We start from the raw sequence: 21,425 nt of genomic DNA on the forward strand, positions 1-21,425 counted from the left end.
ATACTATGCAAAATTAACCCATTAATTCTACTAATTCTGAAAAGGTATTTTCATGTAGTACACTCAAAACACTTATTTCTGCTGCTTGTACTTTAAATGAGCTGAAACATTTTTTTTTCATATTTTTTGGAAAAACGTAATTGTTAATGTCCAGTCAACTTAAGTGTGTGAAGCTAACTTAATCAATTTGTTGGGACAACATGAATAAATTGTGCGGAACCCTGCATTTTTTTTTACAGTGTACATTAAATTTTCAAATCTATCATATAGGTACAGTAGAATAGAGAATGTTGTAGATTTTTTGCTGATATATGTATATTTGGAATTTAACTCTTTCATTCTAAAATAACTGTATTATTCCATTGTTTATTTACAAAATTGTTATTATATTATCCGTGTTCACGTGGGTTTCCTCAGGGTGTTCTGGTTTTCCCCACAGTCTAAATACATGCAGTATAAGTGAATTGAATAAACTAAATTGCCCTTGGTGTATGAGTGTGTGTGTGTGTGTGTGTGTGTGTGTGTGTGTGTGTGTGTGTGCTTCCCAGTACTGGGTTGCTCCGTTTTCCCCTGTTGTCTTTAATTTATTTACAGTAAAACTAATCGTTGAGGACATTTACAAAAGGAGCACTGATTAGAAATGTGTATCATACGATGCGACCCGACACGCAGATAAAATCTAGAACACTTCTGAATCATTAAATACTCAGTGCCAATATCCAAATATGTGGAGGTCAAGAAAAGGAAATATAAAGACACTCATTGATTGAACCGACGCACCTGCGCAGTTACCACAGAAACCAAAGGTATTTCCTAATTACTTAACGAACGCTGACAACACCCTTGGGAATAGATGACATTTGTTTTCATTTCGTTCAAGAGTAGGGTAAAGGTGGGTTAAAGGTTAAACTACGTGTCGTGAACTGACCTGCGCGCTAGTGTCCAGTTAAAGGACTAAACAGCTGTTTGAACAGAGGATAGTGAGACTTTTTTTTTAACGCTGGTAAACTGCTGCACCCCTGTGGTGAGTTTTAAGAAGCACATTTACACGTGTAAATACTGCACATATTATGCATTATATGTAACAATTGCACTAAATAGGAATTTTATTTTATTACAGATTACCAGAGTGTAAAATAATAGAGGGAGAGCAGTTGCAACACTTTTTGCATTTCCTTTTTTTGTGGAAACCCACATCTATTGGACACCAACCCACAATATGTGTACATCTGGTACATATGATAATATATGTAGAATTTAAACTTGAACAGACCAGAGGGACAGTTGCAACATTCATTAAAATGTTATAATATTAAAAATACAGTATAAGAAATTTTCAGAACATTACAAAAAATACTTTTTTTAAACCTAAAATTTAGTTTTTTTTACTAAAGGAATGGTCACATTTGGCTGAGTTCTTTCAGATTGAAGGAGGGTCTAATTGAGAATAAGTAGTATGAATTTCACCACTCTAGTTCATTCCTGAATGAACTGAATCTATCTATCTATCTATCTATCTATCTATCTATCTATCTATCTATCTATCTATCTATCTATCTATCTATCTATCTATCTATCTATCTATCTATCTATCTATCTATCTATCTATCTATCTATCTATCTATCTGTCTGTCTGTCTGTCTGTCTGTCTGTTCTTCCATCCATCCATCCATCCATCCATTCAATGATTGGGATGTTAATTATAGCTTGCTTAATAATCATGATTTACATGTGTTATAAACTCAATAAAATGATGGGTTGTAGTAACCCAGTCCACTAATACACTGATTCTTTAATACTACTTTTAAAATGGACAAATTATATTTTAAGTGGCAGTATAAGTAGTAATCGGGCAGATTTAGAGATTTTGGGGCCCAAAGCAATTCCAGCCATAGGGCCCAAGTCCTGAAATGCACCCTTTCTACTTTTATTTATTTTTTATTTATATTGCTGTTTTTTATATCACTCAATCTTCTTTTCAGCATTTTAATTAATGCAATCTCTACATTTTTAAATGATTTGTTTTCTTAAAATGAATTTACAACTGAAAATAATAAATATATGAATTTTATTAAATTTGACTGCTGGATTGCTCCATCCATGATGGATATTTTATTTTGTAATATTATTATTATCACTACATAACATTGCATTAATGTAATATTATTATATTTGATTGTATATTAATTAATATTTTATTATGTTAAAATTGCATTTGTAACTCTCATCATACAAAATATGGCAGAAAACAATATTATACATTTATAGGCATAATTCATACGTTTAGATATACATTGGGGCCCCCTGATTTCCTAGGGTGGTAAGCGGCCGCTTACCTCACTTATTGGTTAAATCCGCCCTTGGTAGTAATACTACTAAAGTCATCACAACTGACGTTCTGTCACAAAAAGTTGGAAATAACACAGGTACTTCTCTTAAGCTGTGAGCACACTTACCTGCCTGCTGTGGCCATCTAGTTGCAATTAGGCATGGCCCGGTTTTCCAAACCGCGGTATACCTTGAAAACGGTTATCATCACATACCTATTACTTCTTTTGGTTGTTTAGCCTGCATTAGGGAATTGAATGTATAACCTGCACAATTATTCATTAAATGATTGGGATGTTAATTATAGCCTGCTAAAAAAAAATCACGATTTACATGAAAGGATGGGTTGTAGTAACCCAGTCCACTAATATCCTGATACTTCTAAAATGTACAAATTATCATTTTAAGTAGTAGTAGTAGAAGTAATACCACTAAAGTCATCACAACTGACGTTCTGTGAAAAAAGTTGGAAATCAGAACGCCAACCAGAACGCCATTTATTTATTAGACACAGGTACTTCTCTTGAGCTGTGAGTGCACTTCAACTTGCCAGCAGTGGCAATCTAGTTGCAATACGGCATAAACTACTACACATGAAAACAAATAAAGAACGTGTATGTGTGTGTTGTTTCAAGAAAACAACCGTTTATTTGTGTTGTGTTTTATTTTCATTTGTTTATATTCATTTATTCTTCATTTAATTATTTTATTTAATTATATGATCATTAAATCATTTATATAATTATCATTATATAATTTTATTGATCATTTATTAATGCTTTAATTAATATTGTTAATTATTACTTGTCATTTGGTTATGTTTTTATATTTTATTATTAATATTTTCCTATAGTTATTACTTCATTTTTCTATGTTGTTAAAATCTTATAACTGTGTGGACTTAAGCGACACTTATTTTCATGAAGAAGAGATAAAATAATTTCTCCATTTCAAGGTCTGTATTGTCTCTGGACAATGTTGTGAAGCAGTAATTTTCCATTGCTGTAGCTTGTGGTATAATTTGTTGGGTTTATCCTGGTCAGATGAAGTCTAAGCATTGAATCATACAAAAGATTATTCAATAAACTCTGCTCTTCCTTCATCTCCTGCTTCTGCTCCTCTGTAGCTTTCTCAGTCAACTCCTATATTGAAAGAAGGCTGTTATTTAGTTGAATACTGGTCAAACTAGGAAATAACTACTGTGACTGATAGATACTGTAGCAGTGACTGACAGACAGCATATGCAGAGCGTCAACACACTGGACTGCTTTGTTTAGATTTTAGTAACTATAACTTTGACTTTTTATTCAGTTTGTGGTCTCATTTTATTTGTAACAATATGTGAGCTATGACAGCGACTTGCTTTTTACTACAATGACGCCATTTTTGCATTTAAGTAACATGGCAAACAATGTAAACAACAGGTCTCCGGAAGAAGACACCATGACATGAACAAACGAATAACCATCCATAATTCAACACTATTGTGTCGGTGGACTATATGTGTTCGATAGGATGTTGTTCTGGACTCTTACCTTTCAAAATAAACCATGTTGTAAAGCAATGAATGCGTGTGTGTCTTGTTATTACGATGTCCATATCTAACATGCGTTTTCTGTACAACTTACACATATTTAGCAAATACATTCTTTATAAGCTTCCCATTAAATACAACTGCATTGGCTGCTTTGTTGTTGCTTTAGACTGATGTATAGTTTGTCAAGATTAATCATGTTCTTTTTGGTGTAATCTATTCATAAACAATGACATGTGGAAAAGCAGCACCCAGTGCGTCCACATCATGGTGCTGGATAAGAGGTTGGTTTGGCTATTGGCGAATCCGCTGGCTTGTTGTCTGGATACCCAAAGAAACATTTTCTGACAGGATCTGGCGTCTGGGACTAGATCTATTTATCTGGCGTGAAGAGTGTGATCTAACATCTTAAAATGTCTTACATCATGTTTTTGCATGATTTAAATTTACACAAGTCTTTTCTGAACATACAAATCGGTGCTTTTATTCATGCCTTGTTTCTAACATATACTGTATTTATGTATAAATTCACAGTTGAATCCATATAAAACTGAAATGTTTACCATAACATCATTTACAGATACATCATTGTAAAAGAAATTAATAATAATAATAATAATAAAAGGAATGCCCATTTGACGATCATTTACACTCATGATTTTTAGTCATCGGGTTCCCTGTAAAATACTATAGATTTTGGCATCACATATTAATGGACAGAGGGGTGCAAACTTGGAATAAAGAACAAATATATGACATACAATACAAACAAACAAACAAAAAATATATATATACCACATGGTAAAGACTATAAAATATACAGACATCTGCTACACTAGTTTTGTGCACAAATGATGCAGGGAAAGTTTAAATGTTACGTACGTCTTCTCACATTTAGTTATACATAAAAAACTATTTTAAAATTCATAATAAAGTGATAACTGGAGGAGCCCATGCAAAGCTGTGAACTTGCAGTAAATACTGTCATGTTTGTTTTATTGTCCTTATATGTGGGTTTTGATATTGTTGTAGGCCTATGTACTAAATTCTACACACTTACAGCCATGCCTTTAATACCCTGCAAACTGTATTTTGTTTGTTTTTTGTTTTTCAAAGTGACTTTTTTTTGCTAAACGCATAACCGAAGCTTGCACGGAAAATATTTAGGCTCCTCTGCGATGCTTTTCAAACGAGAAAAAATAAGTACAACATGATTTCTACATATTTTTGAGACTGTTGTAAAAAGAAAAGCCTTCAATTCCATTAGGCTTCCATGAGTAAACCTGAAGGAAACCTGTATAACAAACACATTTACAGCACATGGCTTTTAATAGTTCATTATTAAAGACTCAAGGCTCCCACCTTTACGAATAAACCTCACCTAAAAGTGCAGAACAATAAACCGTATGAAGGAAAGGCAAATAAATGCTGACGAATCTCAAGATACATATCTATCCAAATCCACGAACTGACCATACCTTTCACCTCATTATTGTTGTGCGGGGAATATTTCCAGAGCTTCTGCATGCGGCACTGGCAGAGAGAGACCCGCTCTTTCTGCTTGTTTTGTCCGTCGAGTGTGGTTTTTTTTTCACACTAGGCATGTTTGTGGAGCGTGTCTGCGGCGGTGGAGGGCAAGGTGGTCCGAACGGGAGAAACTGCGGTCACAGTCGCTGCATTTGAACGGTTTGACGCCGGTGTGTTTGCGGTAATGTCGCGTCAGTTCGTCAGAGCGAGCGAACTTCCATGTGCAGTTATCCCACGTGCACTTATATGGCTTTTCACCTGAGAGATGAGGAGAAAACCAGTGAAATGTCAATAAAAGAGACAACGTGTTGTGCGACAGGAAGAGACCATCCAAAACATTTAAGATTACGTTTAATATCTATTTTCATGCTATTAGTATTTACGTTTAAGTACAAGAGTATTTCTGAAATACAGGTAAAAACGGGTTACATGTTTAATTATTTATCAAATTTGTCACGTGTTTTACAGATCGCAAGATGTTACAGTACATGCCATAACAACATTTTCTTTAAAAAGGTGTTTTATATTGCCAAAAATCATGGTTTCTTCATGTCTGAATTAGTGTATTTTTTCTATCATGTAGGCCTGTCATTGTGTATTCAAAATACTTTGTTTTACTTTTATTTTGGTTAGTTTTGCCTTTTTTGTATTTATAAAAGTTCCAACTAGTTTTCCTAATTTGACAACATTAATTTTTACATTTAAATTTTATTCAACAAAAATGAGTCTGTTAATAAATTATGTAACCATACAATGCCTTTAAACTGGTGGAATTATGTCACACATCATGCCGCTTTTCCTAGCTGATAAGATATCTTAAAAAAAATAAATAAATACACACAGTTATTTTGCAAACTGTATATACATGTATGTATACAATGCCTGACAAAGTCTTGTCGCCTATCCAAGTTTTAGGAACAGCAAATAATAACTTGAATTCTAGTTGATGATTTGGTATCAGAAGTGGCTTATATGAAAGGCAAAGGCCTCTAGATTACGCTTATTTTACAAAAATAAAATATGATCATGCCTTGATTTTTAATTATTTAATTAAATTTTTATTTACAAAATTTTATTTACTAAACTTAATTTAATTAATTTTAGGACAGTAAGGTTTGACTTTGCTTAGACAAAAGTCTTGTCACTTTTGTCACTGTCACTTGTCACAGAAATAATGTACAGTATAGAGAATAGTCATGTTGAAAAAATAACTAATATCGTGTATGTCGATATTGAAGGACTGCATTCATACATCTCTGCAGTGACTCAAGTAACTTATTAATAAAGTCATCTGGAATGGCAAAAAAAGCGTTCTTGCAGGACTCTCAGAGTTCATCAAGATTCTTTGGATTCATCTTCAATGCCTCCTCCTTCATCTTACCCCAGACATGCTCAATAATGTTCATGTCTTGTGACTGGGCTGGCCAATCCTGGAGCACATTGACCTTTTTTGTTTTCAGGAACTTTGATGTGGAGCCTTAAGTATGAGAAGGAGTGCTATTCTGCGGAAGAATTTGCCCTCTCCTCTGGTTTGTAATTTAATGGGCAGCACAAATGTCTTGATACCTCAGGATGTTGATGTTGCCATCCACTCTGCAGATCTCTCATACACCCCCATAATGAAAGGAATGTATAACCCCAAAACCATATTTTTTTCTTCACCAAACTTGACTGATTTCTGTAAGAATCTTGTGTCTATGTGAGTTCCACTAGGTCTTCTGGAGTATTTGTGAAGACTGGGATGCAGTTCAACAGACGATTCATCGGAACATTCTACCTTCTGCCACTTTTTCAAATGATCAACTAGAAGTCAAGTCATTATTTGTTGCTCTTATAACTGGGATCAATGACAAGACTTTTGTCAGGTAGTATATATATATATATATATATATATATATATATATATATATATATGCTAGCAAGTGGACATTTTTGGCTAAAAAGAAGTAAAATTGTCAGTTCTGTTACTGTCAAATCTGTCACAGTATGTGAATTGACAGTCATGTATGTGTGAGGTTAAGAGAGCTTGTGTTTCTCTCTCTTTGTGTATCCACGGGCGAAATTTCATCTTTGTTTAAAGTGTTGAAAGGTAAGGACTGTTTATCTTATAGAAAAAAAAAATATTTTTCTTCCTATGATTTCTTCCTATTTTTATATCTACAAATTACCCAATTTGTCTTTAACAGAGTTGACAAACAATACTCTAAAGGAATCTGTTTTTCTCTGAAAAAAAAATGTTTGGCAAGCACCAAATTATTAAAACTGAATATGCTTTTAAAAATATAATTGGACAGAATCGTTGTTTATAAAGAGTTTTTTCCTTAATTTTGTAAAATGTCAAATTTACCTACAATTATAAAAATCCACAAGAACTTATACCTTAGCTACTAGTGCTTATTATTTAGGTACTTGTACATTATACTGTATAGACTACTAGTACTCATTCATTAGATTTATTTACTTAGTATCTAAAAAATAACATGAAAATTTAAAACTATGTTTTACAGACTAAATGTTAAAATGGCTTTCCATAAAATGATAAGAAGGATTTGAATGTATAGAATGAAGTAATTGTAGTCTGGCTCACCTGTGTGTGTGCGTCTGTGAGCTTTAAGGTGAGAGCTTTTGGTGTAAACCTTATTGCAGCCCTCAAACTCACACCTGTGAATGCGTCTCCTCTTTGAGTCTGGTGATTCTGAAGGCCTGGGCCTCCGCAGACTCTCAATACTGAACGGCAACAGGGAACTGGAATCAAAGCACATGATTGGTACAATTATTAAAAGCAACTAACCATATAAAGCTTATTTCTTATGAAAATATAAATTCATAATGTCTCTAAACTATCAACATAGAAACTATCAACTATCTATCAACTATTAATATATCAACAAACTATCAAAAATGATGAAAAAGCCTGTTCTGCACATATGCTTTGACTCCAAGAATTAAACGTAGGCCTACAAGCTTGAATCGAAAGCTTTGGTTATATAGATAACAATTTAAAAAGTCATCTTACTCAGATAAACCATTAGGAGAAAGAATATGCTGATATTGTTATGAGGGTTTTGATGCTAAAGAACTAGCAAGGGACAAGCAAAAACCAGCTTAAACCAGCATCAAAACAATATACTGTAAACTGGCTTGCATACGAATGAATACCCTATTTGTATTAAATAAAAAAGTAAAGAAATGCTGTAAAGAACATTGTTCAACGATACTTTATGCAAAATGTTCATGTATAAACATCATGTTAAAACAATAGTATATAATTCAGGATGACATGCAAAATACATTACTTTTCTCAAATAAAATAGTGTCCCTCAAATATAACTACTCTCATCTTAGAAATGAAAAGGTGTTTGAATGAAATCACACCAAACAAAATAAATGTATGCTTCTTTATATGGCCACAAGATGGAGCTATTATAATATTAATAAAATCAAAGAACTGCCAAGTCAGACGATCTACACAGGAAAATCGGGTCTTTTGTTTTCGATGTTTAATTAATTCTTCTTTTTCAGCTAATTTATTATCAGTTATATTTTTAGTTGAAATTCCCTGAAAAGTTTGAAAGTGTAAAGTTTGAAAGTGTTTGTTCACTCAAAAATTAAAACGCATTATTTATTCACACTTTACTGGTTTAAAACATACACTGAAAAAAAAAATAAAAATGATTCCTTGGATTTACTCATTTTTTATGTTAAGTGGTTGTAAACAATTTATTTGGGTTGAATTTAAACAAACAAATTAAGTTAAAGTTTTCTTTAATTTAATTTGTTTGTTTAAATTAAACACAAATAAATTGTTTGCAACAATTTAGCAGACATCATTTGTTTCAGTGTAGTTGATTTTCTTCTATCAAACACAAAAGAAGATATTTTGAAAAAAGCTGGTAACCCGAGAAACCATTGACTTATATGCAGGGGTGGATTTAGTGATTTTGGGGCCCTAAACAGTTCCAGCCATGGGGCCCAACAGTCCTAAAATGCACCCTTTGTGCATTAAAAAATAAAATAAAATATATAAATATATATTGCAGTTTTTTTTCTTATATCACTGAATCTCATTTTTCATGTTTTATCTTAATGAAACCTCTACATTTTAAATGATTTGTTTTCTTAAATGATTTCACAACAGCAACAAAAAAGAATAAATCGAAAATAATAAATTGTTTTTAAACTAAATCTTTACCTGACTTGACTGCTTGACTGCACTGCTCAGTGATTGGGGTGTAAGATATAATTACGTTAAAATTTTATTTATTAGACCTTCACCATACAAAATATGATAGAAAACGATGTTGTGTATAATTTATACTTCTAGCCAGTTATTGGGGGCCCCAAATTTCCTGAAGCGGTAAGCGGCTGCTTACTTCACTTATTGGTTAAATCCGCCCCTGCTTATGATATTTATATGGTATTCTTTCATTTATACAATGGAAATCAATGGTTACAAGTTTTTAGCTTTCTTCAAAACATAAATATTTACATTTCTGTGGGTTACTGTCCCTTTAAGAGCTTTTCACACAAGCGAAGGGTGTATTTCTGTAGCTTTTTTCTATTGATTAATTTTTTTTATTCTATTGAACAGGCGAAACTGGTGTTTATACACTAAGAAAGCTAGGTTAGAGTTTAACGTTAGCTTGGCTAATCCAACAAATATCAAAATGTATCACGTTCATCCAGGGTTAGGCTAAAGGATAGGATAAGTTTGACTATTCCAATCAGCACGATATAGAATAGCAACAATAGCTGAACCAGTAGCCTGAGTTTGGAGACTTACAGTATGAGATCGACTAGTAGCAGGTTGAGCAAGAGTTTGGCAAATCTGTTCCATGTGGTGGCGCTAAAAGTGCAGAAACTATAGCCTATTTTACAAAGCTACATTTACGTTATTACTCGTTTAAGATTTAAAGAGAGCATTAAGGGTTGATTGAGGTAAAATGATACTTAATACCTCACTGAAATCTGGCTTTATAAAGTATTATCTTAAATTGGATAAAGGAAGGCCTACTTTGCACAGGAATTCTTTTCTGAGTGGCAGACATTTTCACCCCCCACAGAGACACTTCCTGTTTCTTTTGGGTAGCAGGAATGAAGAGTGTAAATGTGTGTGTGCACGTACATGTTTATATGTAGTCAGGAGGAGGAGGGGGGGATCATTCATGGGCACCTGTAGCTTTTGGCTCACTGACTTTCGTGGGGCCCAAAGAGGAAAAGACAGAAAGAAAACATCCTAGATATCTTCTCCTTCCTTTAACAATATCTACATTTTTAAAAACACCATCATATTTTTCCACATTCCATCATGTGCTCGCGTACAGCTTGGAATTTTTTCGTCCGAGGTCAGAGGAACACCATTTATATTGTGTTTTAAAGTATGAATCAATGCTAGACTAGACTTGTCAACAAGAGAGAAGCAGAGGGAAACTGCAGCTGCCATCAGACTAAACTCAGCACAGTCATTAATGTTCCGTCTTTTGTTTGTATGTTTCCCAACGGAGAAGACCAGAGGGGCTTTCCAATGGTGGGGACGTGCAGGCCAGCATCACTGTCTGATGATCAGTTTTATAAGCGGAATAAAACAACGAAAGTAAGAATAAAGTCCATTCATTATTTGCTAGCTGATCACGGGTCAGAGGATACATAAACCTGTATGACTCCTACACCTGTGTCCACAACACATTCAACCTGAAGCACACACTCCCTCTGAGACCGAGAGCACTTCCTGAACATCAACTAGTTTAACAAGGTCATGCGTTTGGCTTTTTAGGAAACGCACATACTGGCAAAATGCTTTTCCTGAATATGCTGTAAATCTCTTTGGATAGGCATTTGCCAAATGCAAGAATGTAAACACCTACACCTTTCTATATGAGGACGTACTATAAATGTTTATGTAAATCTTTAAATTTATCTTGTAAGATCTAGTAACTATTTTCATATTTTAATTAATTTTTTTAATCTGCCAATTTGTGTTAAAACTTGCTACAAACTTAATAAATGTGGAAGGATCAATGAAACCCTGTAAACTGAAAGTCAAGGACCTCTGTTGAGCATAAACAGTTTGAACAGTTTTTAATCACAGAAGTCAGTGGTTGCCATCATTTGTATCAAGATTCTTTAAAATAACTGTTGTCTTCAAAAGTAAAAAAAGAAACAAGCTTGGGAACAATATGAGGGTTAGTAAATGGTAAAATGTTTTATTTTTTGAGAAATTATTTCTTTAAAAAGCTCAAAAAAATCTGATAATAATAGTAATAATACACTATAAAACCTACTGTGAAAATCCCTAAATGAAATGAGTTAGTTTAACTTATAATTTAAAAAAAGTTACTTTGACTTGAGGAAAAAGAGTTTTGGTAACTGATTATATTAAGCAGAACTCCGATTCATAGCTCATAACCAATTGAGTTATGAATGAATTAATTCTGTTTTTGGGTTAATTTACCTCTAATTCCACAAGCAATATCAAACCATTTGAGTAGCTACAGTATTTAGTTGTTTGGACTTCATTTTGTTTGAATTCACTCTAACTGAACTTAAAATGTTTAATACTCTAAATGGTTGATGATATAAACATGAATAATATATGTGTACATGACTCAATATATATACAGTTGGAGTCAGAATTATTAGCCCCCATTGAATTATTGTCCAAATGATGTTTTACAGAGCAAGGGAATTTTCACAGTATGTCAGATAATATTTTATCTTCTGAAGAAAGTCTTATTTGCTTCATTTTGGCTAGAATAAAAGCAGCTTTTAATTTTATAAAAAACATTTTAAGGTCAAAATTATTAGCCCCTTTAAGCGATATATTTTTTCGGTAGTCTGCAAAACAAACCACTCTTATACAATAACTTGCCTAATTACTCTAACCTGCATAGTTAACCTAATAAACCTAGTTAAGCCTTTAAATGTCACTTTAAGCTGTATAGAAGTGTCTTGAAAAATATCTAGTAAAATATTATTTACTGTCATCATGGCAAAGATAAAATAAATCAGTTATTAGAAATGAGTTATTAAAACTATTATGTTTAGAAATTTGTTGAAAATTTTGTATTCACTGCAAATAAACAGAATAAACAACCACTGCATGTATCACTGAATTCTTATTGAATAAAGAACCAACAGATCAAGTCACTCACTCACACACACCTTTCTTTAATTATTACTGATACCTTTGTCTTTTCCAGACACAATTAGACAGCATTGCCTACGGTTTGCTTTCTTGCACCGATAATATGGTGACTTTTTTTTATAAATAAGAAAATGTATGTTGGTTTGCTAGGTTTTAAACTCACTAACACTTAACTGCAGAATGTGTAAAGGGGGTCACATAAACCTTTAAGATATTTTAGATATTTTAAGATAACCTCTTAAGATATTTTACCTTGTGTATCATTACCTACACTCTAAAAATGCTGAATTGTTTCAACTTTTGGGTCAAATATAGACAAATTTGGGTCAAATATAGACAAACTCAACCAATGGGTTGTAAATTATTTTACATCAAAATTCTAAACCAAACAGCTGATTTTGTCCATATTTGACCAAGCATATTTAGAGTATATGAATGTATAAAGGAGACTCATTTTGACCCTTATTTATGTCACGTGGAATAAAGCAGTCAACATTTGAAGAGGATCAAAACCTTTTATTAAAGTTGTCCTTAAACTATTGAACAACACCAGTTCTTGTCTTAGAACAATTCTCAGTTTTTTTAAATTGTACTTTAAATGTTGACTACTATATATCTTTATATCTACTATATATATTTCCTATGGACTTAAAGGGACATTTTACCCAAATATCTATTAAAATCATTTACTCATCCTTCACTTGAATTTCTTTCATCTGTCAAACACAAAGATACAAAAAAAAAAAAAGCCACTGACATCCATAGACGTTTATTAAAGTTTAGGACCACTTGAGTGTGAGGAAATGGAGAGGAAATGTAAATTATTGTGTGAACTATCCCTTTAACACCATATTTTTGCAGTTTTTCCAGTTCTCAGTTAAAAAAGATCCCTCACACTAAATGTAAATATAAATGTAAACTTACTTTTTTGGGGTAGCATTTATTTGATTTGTACATCTATTATTATGTGTTTTTAATTGTTTTTATTATTATATTTTTTCTTTGCATTCATCTTTGTATGTATCTTTTACTGCTGCACAGTTTATATGTCTGTAAAGTGTCTTGAGATGCTACTTTTAATATATAAAATATATAAAAATAAATATATTTTTTATATAAAAAATATAAAAAAAAAATAATAATAATAATAATAATATTAACAGCAATAATAATAATAATAATAATAATAATAATAATAATAATAATAATAATAATAATTATTATTATTATTATTATATCTTAAATCTTACATCTTTTAAAATCCCACTGGACCATGTTATTGCAGGCAGGGCCATAAATAATCATAGATCACAGTAATAGATAGACATAGGTTAGTTGTAGATGGATTATAAATATTGGAGATGAATGATGAAAGTTTCTTTACTCTTGGACAGCACGGGCGATGGTCAGGGCGGTGGATCCTGTTTCATTCACACTCTCCAAGGTCACGTTGGGCAAGTCGTCATCCTCGCTGTCACTCAGAGATCGTCGTGGTGAAAGTCCATCTGCCATTCGGTGCATCACTGAATTAAAACCAAAAGAAGTGGCAGTTGTTTTACAACATGTGTGCACTGTTTGAACAAAATATTGTCAAAATACATCCCAGTGTCAGTTTTCTGTATTTGATTCATAGTTTGTAAATCATTTGTCTTTGAAGTCATTGAATAATATTTGTCAAGAAAGTTGTGGATGCTGCTGTTTAATGGGAAATGAATCAGTCATACTGGCTCTTTACCTTGATGCCATGAGCATAGCCATAGCACTGACAAATGTGTAATTGTAAACTAATGGCACTATGTTTATTGTTCTAATAATAGCTTGATACACAGCAAGGAATATCTTTAAAAAATTAATTTTCCCATTCATTTACTCACCCTCTTTCAAATACATATGCCATAAAACAATTTTTTTTGTATTTTAATAATGCATATACAAGGATACATATTCCTTATTTGCATATAGTGAAAAAACATTAAAGTGCATATAAAAGTATTTGAGCAATGCATTTTTTGTGTGTATACAAAATACACAAAAATAAATATACACATATTGCTTTAATTTAGATGACTTTAGTGTTGTTACTGAAAAATAAGCAGATTAAAGTTGTTTTTGTTCATTAAAACAACAAGTATACACCAAAATATAAATCTAAGATAAATCTAAGAACATTTATTTATTTATTTTTATTTATTTATTTATAAATTTAAATTAATAATTTATTTAATAATATATATTTTTGCCATCTTATATTTTAGTGTATATATGCCATTCATAATTATATATATATATATATATATATATATATATATATATATATATATATATATATATATATATATATATATATATATATCAAACAGAACTTAGAACCTGCAATTTTAATAAAAAATAAAAATTAAGACAGAACCAGCTGTAAAAAAGGAAAATATTCAAGACGAAAAATTATTTTTGCTACTGTTGCTGATAATGCTAAATATAGAAATCTAACATCTTGTACAACATATCATATTTATTTTCAATTAATGATTCAACAATTCATACATAAAACTTAGTTTCATTATAGGTGGATCATTTTTGAAAACCTATTCAGAGACATAATTTTGATGGTTGTTTGTCCCATTGGTTACACAATGTAATTGCTACAACATTCACCAGCATCAAGTTCCATTAAATAGTGATTTTAATCTTTACCATAAACATCAGTGTTTATATCTGAACTACAGTATAAACTGTTGTCCCAGTACTTTTGTGTTATTTAAATGTTATTAACTGAAAAAAGTGTAAAAACTAAATCTCTGTCGATCAAACACAGATTTGAATGCCGCGCTTCTAAGGATTAATAAACATGCAAATCATTATCATTTATCATTCATGTTGCTTGAGTTTGAATTGAGATCCCGATCTTTAAATTTTTAATTGTGCAGCTTTACACTGAATGCATTAACGCAGGCTAAACAAGCAGTGACAGAAAACACCAATAATTAATAACCTAAGAAAGCATTTAGATCCCACCACAATTTTTTCCTTCCGAAGTCATTATATTTTACAGGGAAAATACATGATATATGAATACACTTTCATACATGTGATTTGAATGACGCGGGAGGCAATCTCTCTGCAATTGTTATAAATGTTGGATTAACCTACAAGTTCAAAAAAGTTATTTATCTGCGTTAATAATAATAATATAATAATTATAAACAAAATTAAAGTTGCATGGAATACCTAAAAAAAATTAACATGCAAATTAACATGCAATTTTAGTTTAATCTTAAAAACTAGAAGAAATAGAGTAAATAACACACTCTCGTAGTGTATTCAATTAACATGATTATTATTGTTAAATATATTTACTCCACTGGAATAAATATACTTTTTTGACTTTATTATTGCACAAAATCTTTGAAACCTACATACTTAATTAAAACAAAACAAATAAAAGTTCACTTGTTCCAAACGTGTATGAGTTATTTTCTTCAGTTGAACACAAAAGAAGATATTTTGAAAAATGTTGGTATATGAAACATTGGTGGTCAATGTTGACTTCTATAGAAGGGGTAAAATAGATTGGTAAATGCAGGTCAATGGTGCCCATTCATACTGGAAATGAACCATTTTGCTATTCCTTTAATGTTTATTTAATTCCAAATATAAAACAAGTAAATATTAAGAAGTAAACCATTCGCTGTGTAAACTATGTAGATTTTACATTTCAACATTCAGTTTTGACAACCTCAAGAACTAATGCCCCACACTTTGCCATTCGGAACCACACGAACATGATAAATGAAGGCAGAATTTTCAGTGTTTTTGGGTGAACTCCACCACAGCTCAAATACCAGAATACAGTTCACTCTGTTCCAGTAATAAGAAAGCCGGGCATGTTTGTATTGGGTTGTTTTGCTTTGTTTGGTCATAATAGCAATTTCAAAGGTCTCCGTTGTATTCGTGTCATTCCATGTCCCATCTTGTTGCCATGGATACTTCATGAGAGACTGCAGAGCGTAAGGGCACGGACCCTCAAGACAGGGGGCTGCTCTCCGTGCGCCAATCTTCAACCGTTTTAATGAACCAAAATTGGATCATCAAAGTGTGAACGGCACAGGCCTAATTATGTGTCAACCTGCTTGTTTGCACACACAGTGTTCTTCTGATACTGATAAATGCTCTTCTCTGATTGGTCGGTCTATGGCAGAGAGAGAGATCCGAGACACTAATACAGGACATAAGAGAGAGTTATATGACATTGGACATTCTCCAACCTCTATCTGTGCCTCCCCCCAGAGGAAAACAAGAAAGAAAGAATGAATAGAAAGCCTTCCTAGCCCATTAAAAACAGATATGTTGCCCAAAGGCAAGCTTTCCTTGACATAAAAAAGGCTTTTGAGGACGAGTTTGTATGTTGGAGACATGAATGTCTGATGAAATACCTCATAATCAAACTGGAGTTAAATTTAGAACGTCACTCAAATCATTTTTTATATTCAATCGTCTACTATATATCCCTCCGGTTTTGTGTCCCTCCAAATATGCCCCTATCGCAGTTGCTATTGTGTTTCCGCTGAATGCTTTTGTCCCTAATAAACCCAGGTGCCCTCTTTTAGCTGAGCAGAATTTCTGCCGTAGCATGTACTTCCTGCGGGGATGTAGAGACTGGCTGTTTTGAGGAATAGAAAGAGGCGAGCACAATGGAGCAGCACTTCATAAGAGCTGAGGCTGTCTAACACACAGCCAGCTCTGGGTTCTGTCACTGACCCTGCCAGCAACACGGAAACTCGCAGAGAGGCTTTTAAACACCTACAGAAAAAAAGATGGAGGAAGAGCTTTGCAGGAGGATGGGATTTGCTGCAGTGGTTGTGGCCTTGTTACTTTCAAGTGACCTTATGGCAGTGATTACTAAATGGTCTGTCAAACAAATGATATCAAGTCGACTTGTTTGAGGATGCACATAAATTAATTCATTTTGGATGTATGGTTATAAGGGGAAATCTGACTTAACAAACAGGTCACATCAAAAATGAGTCACACTTTATCTTAATGTACAATTCAACAACAAACCATTAACTAAGACTTTTAGCACAATAAGCTACGAATTAGCTGCCTAACTTAGTATAATAATAGGCAGGTAATAAGCCAGAAGTAAATGGTGAGAACTGTTACATAACCTAATGGGCTCTATATTAATGATCTAGGCACAAAGTCTAAAGAGCATGGCACAAAAGCATTAAGGGCATGTCTGAATCCACTTTTGCTATTTTATGGATGGAAAAATACAGTTTACGTCGCGGTGCAAACATATGCTGAATAAGTTAGCGGTTCATTCCGCTATGGCGACCCCGGATTAATAAACGGACTAAGCTGAAAAGAAAATGAATGAATGAATGAAAAACTGAATGGACAAAATGAACGCTTACTGAGAAAACAGTTTAATAGAGCGTCTGTAGGAGGATAATGAATGAGCCTCCTCCATTCGGCCTCTTTACTTTCTCTTTACTTTATTTTTACTATTTACTTTACTCCTTTACTTTCGTGGATAAGAAATCTATGTTGTACTCACTCCAGTGAAGACATCCATTAGCCTACATAATAAATTTAGTTTGTTAAGCGCAAAGATTTGTTTAAAAAATTTCTAAATTCAGTTTTAATTTCCAGCAAACGAATTAATGAACAATAATAATGAAGTGTGGTTATACCCAAACACATGTACTATTCCCCATATACAGTGGTGATCCATACGTCTCCAAAACCCGACAGGTGGACAAATCTAAACTTGTTTTTATTAAAAGAAATATAAATATATAATAAATAAAACTATAAATATGCTAATAATAATATCATTATACAAATGCAAATTGTCATGAATAAACTGAAAAAAGCACCTCAGACATGAAGATTTATATATATTTGATATGTTTTTTTTTATCCAGTCAAGTAATTGAACTACTTCAATAATTAAGTTATATTTAGGCCCACACGGAATCTGTGCATGCAGAAATCCGCAGATTTTTAGCCCATCATTGAGGCTATGTTTTTAATTATGTAAATGAGTGTAAATTTATATTTATTCAGTTTTTACGTTTATTTCACTAATATTATTGTGATATAATAATAATCCTATTAAAATGTTCATAAATGATTTATTTACAATACAGTTTGTAAAGTAACATTTTCTGTCTTTTAGTAAAGATATTATATGAGAGATGTGCTTTGTTTACCAAATACTTGGATCTAATTGGATTTGCATTGCAAACATTAAATAAAAGTTAAAAATGTATTATTTGTTGATTTCATATATAGAGTTTTTTAGTTATGATACTCCTAAAATCATTCCGCATAAATCTGCAGATTTTTTTCTAAATTCTCAGCAGAAACAGCAAAAAATATCCGCAGATTCTGTCTGGCCCGAGTTATATTTCAAACATTACTGTAATCATAAAAGTAATGTAAATACAATTTAATGATGCAATCAGAAGTATATTACCTTCTTAAGGTAACTTACCCAACACTAGTCAAGATACAACTATTTAAAAATATACTGTAGAATCTGAAGAAAATCTAAATATTGAGAAAATTTGCCTTTAAATTTCCACAAATTAAGCTCTTACCAATGCATATTACAAATCAATTGTGATATATTTACAGTAGGAAATTTGCTAAATATCTATGGAACATGATCTTTATTTAATATTCTAATGATTTTTTGGCAAGAAAGTAAAGTCAATGAATTTTTGTCAATTGCCTGTGATATAATCATAAAATTTAAGACTGCTTTTTAAGTCCAGGGTCACATATAGACTTTTGTCTCACCTTTCCTGTGCATCCTGTTTTCCTCCAGCAGTGGCATCATGAGTCTGCTGCTGCCCAGCGAACCCACCCCAGGGTAGACCAGCGGCATTGGCTGAACCACCACCGGCACCCGGCGAGGATGGACATGGACCGGACTGGAACACGGAGGCATCAGCTGGGGTATGTGCAAAAACGACTGCCCCCTGAGACCCCTGGATGGGAGAGATGACACCACCGGGACAGAGCAGGACGGAGACATCTTCAAACGGGGAACTGGGGTTATGACCGATGTGGAGGAGGATGAAGGCATGGATAATGATGACGGGGATGAAGATGGCAGAGACTTGCTGGAGGGGGGAGAGCGTGGACAAAATCGTATCGATGATGAAGAAGACGAGGGAGATGAGGATAAAGATGACGATGCTGAAAGTGACGGGGAGGTTCTGGCTTTGTTGGTGGACAGATCCACGGGCTCGGTTTGCGTCTGGAAGGGGTCAGACATGAATCGTCTGTCATCCGGCTGTGTCCGAAATCTGCGGTTCAACACCAGCACACCCATCTCTGCGTAGTCATGGATCACAGGAGACTGAGAGGAAAGAGGAAGAACCAAATTAATCAACTGTTAAATGTTTTTCAATTGATGAATCACATTGTTGGGCAAAGGTTCCCAATGTCTACATTAAAAGGTCCAAACTAGGCATGGGATGATAACCGTTTTCAAGGTATACCGCGGTATAGGTTTTAAAATCGCCAGAATTTTCTGCTATACCGCTCGTATGTGTAAGATTTTTTATTTACATTTTTTTTGTTTTTTAGGACAACAGTTTTTCCAGCAGAAAAAAATATCTAAAGATGCTGTTTTAAATTGTAAAGAAATTTGTGTTTCTTAAACTAATGAAGATCAGACGTCAATAATTCATTTGAATAATTTAGCCGGACATGTTTACTGTTCCAAAATATTATAAATGTTTCTAAAAATAAAATATATTGTAATTCAAAGGGGAAAAAGTTTAAGTTTTTTACCCAGACATTTAAAAATGATAAATTTTTGAGCAGTAATTACAATACTGTGAAACCGTGATATTTTTATCCAAGGTTATCATACCGTCAGAATCTTATACCGGCCCATGCCTAGTCCAAATCTGAATTTTTATTAAAGTCAAAGGTTTGGAACAATTCATATTACATAACTTAGCTTTTAATAAACTTCCATGACATGCATCACAAGTCAATACTATTTATTTTTCTTTAAAAAAAAGTGGCTTTTGCAATTAAAAACATATTAAATACAATGTAAATGTGGCAAAACCACTAATATAAGTGCATTTTTGTACAAAACACAACAAAAGGTAGGCCCAATAGTATATGGATTCAGCCATGAGAATGCAAGCTGAGATTGCATATCTCAGAGATGCAATGTCAGACACAATGCACTCAATGGAGCTAGTGACGCCACTGTGAGGGGTGTTAGGTGTGGGCACTGCATGCAGTTCAACTGCACCAGGTCTGCATCCAGACCCCAGTCCAAAAAAAAGAGAAAAATACAAAAGGTGAAAACTTTAGGTGTTGTAGTTTTGCGGTCCTAATATCTGCTGTTCAAAATGTTGATGTTTCGTTTCATAGTGGCTTTTCACATTTCCACTCTTTACAACTCCAATTTTCTCATTACAAATCAAGCAGATTTGGCAAAATAAACGCATAACTTATCTGTGCATTCAACTTTGAACTGTCGATTCTCTTAATCAAAACAGACATCTTCATCCATTCAAATGATCGATTAGCTGCGGTGCATTAAAGCAGGTGTGTGTGCGATTAGCCCGCTCGATCACATGAAGCCTTGTATGATCACTGGATGTCAACAGAGTCACACAGGAAAATTTGTAATATTTTGCCTTTGATTTTATTTCGGTCCAGATTAAAAAAAAATAAAAAATACAAACAACTAAACAGTTGCTTTACAAGGTTTATGCATTTATCAATGAAGGAAATCTACAATTTGAATCCTTTACGCATGGGGTCTAGCAATACGAAATGGAATTGGGTCCAGATTGAATTGAATCAGAGTCCCGACTTTGAGAAGGCCTGTTGTAGGGTTTCAGAAAAAAT

General features: G+C 33.0%; 1 protein-coding gene across 1 annotated transcript in view; it reads right to left on the bottom strand.

Annotated features, from left to right (window-relative positions):
• Positions 1–3,974: 3,974 nt before the first annotated feature.
• The window catches only part of klf12a (Kruppel like factor 12a), a 57,581-nt gene continuing 40,130 nt past the window's right edge, over positions 3,975–21,425 (bottom strand). The window contains exons 3-6 of the mRNA XM_056458036.1: positions 19,341–19,905; positions 13,918–14,056; positions 7,977–8,134; positions 3,975–5,647 (exon numbers count right to left, since the gene is read on the bottom strand). Of these exons, the coding sequence (XP_056314011.1) occupies positions 5,454–5,647; positions 7,977–8,134; positions 13,918–14,056; positions 19,341–19,905 (1,056 nt within the window). The 3' untranslated portion in view covers positions 3,975–5,453. The remainder of the gene's footprint in view (positions 5,648–7,976; positions 8,135–13,917; positions 14,057–19,340; positions 19,906–21,425) is intronic.

This window comes from Danio aesculapii, chromosome 1 (assembly GCF_903798145.1).
Source record: "Danio aesculapii chromosome 1, fDanAes4.1, whole genome shotgun sequence".
Classification (NCBI taxonomy): domain Eukaryota; kingdom Metazoa; phylum Chordata; class Actinopteri; order Cypriniformes; family Danionidae; genus Danio; species Danio aesculapii.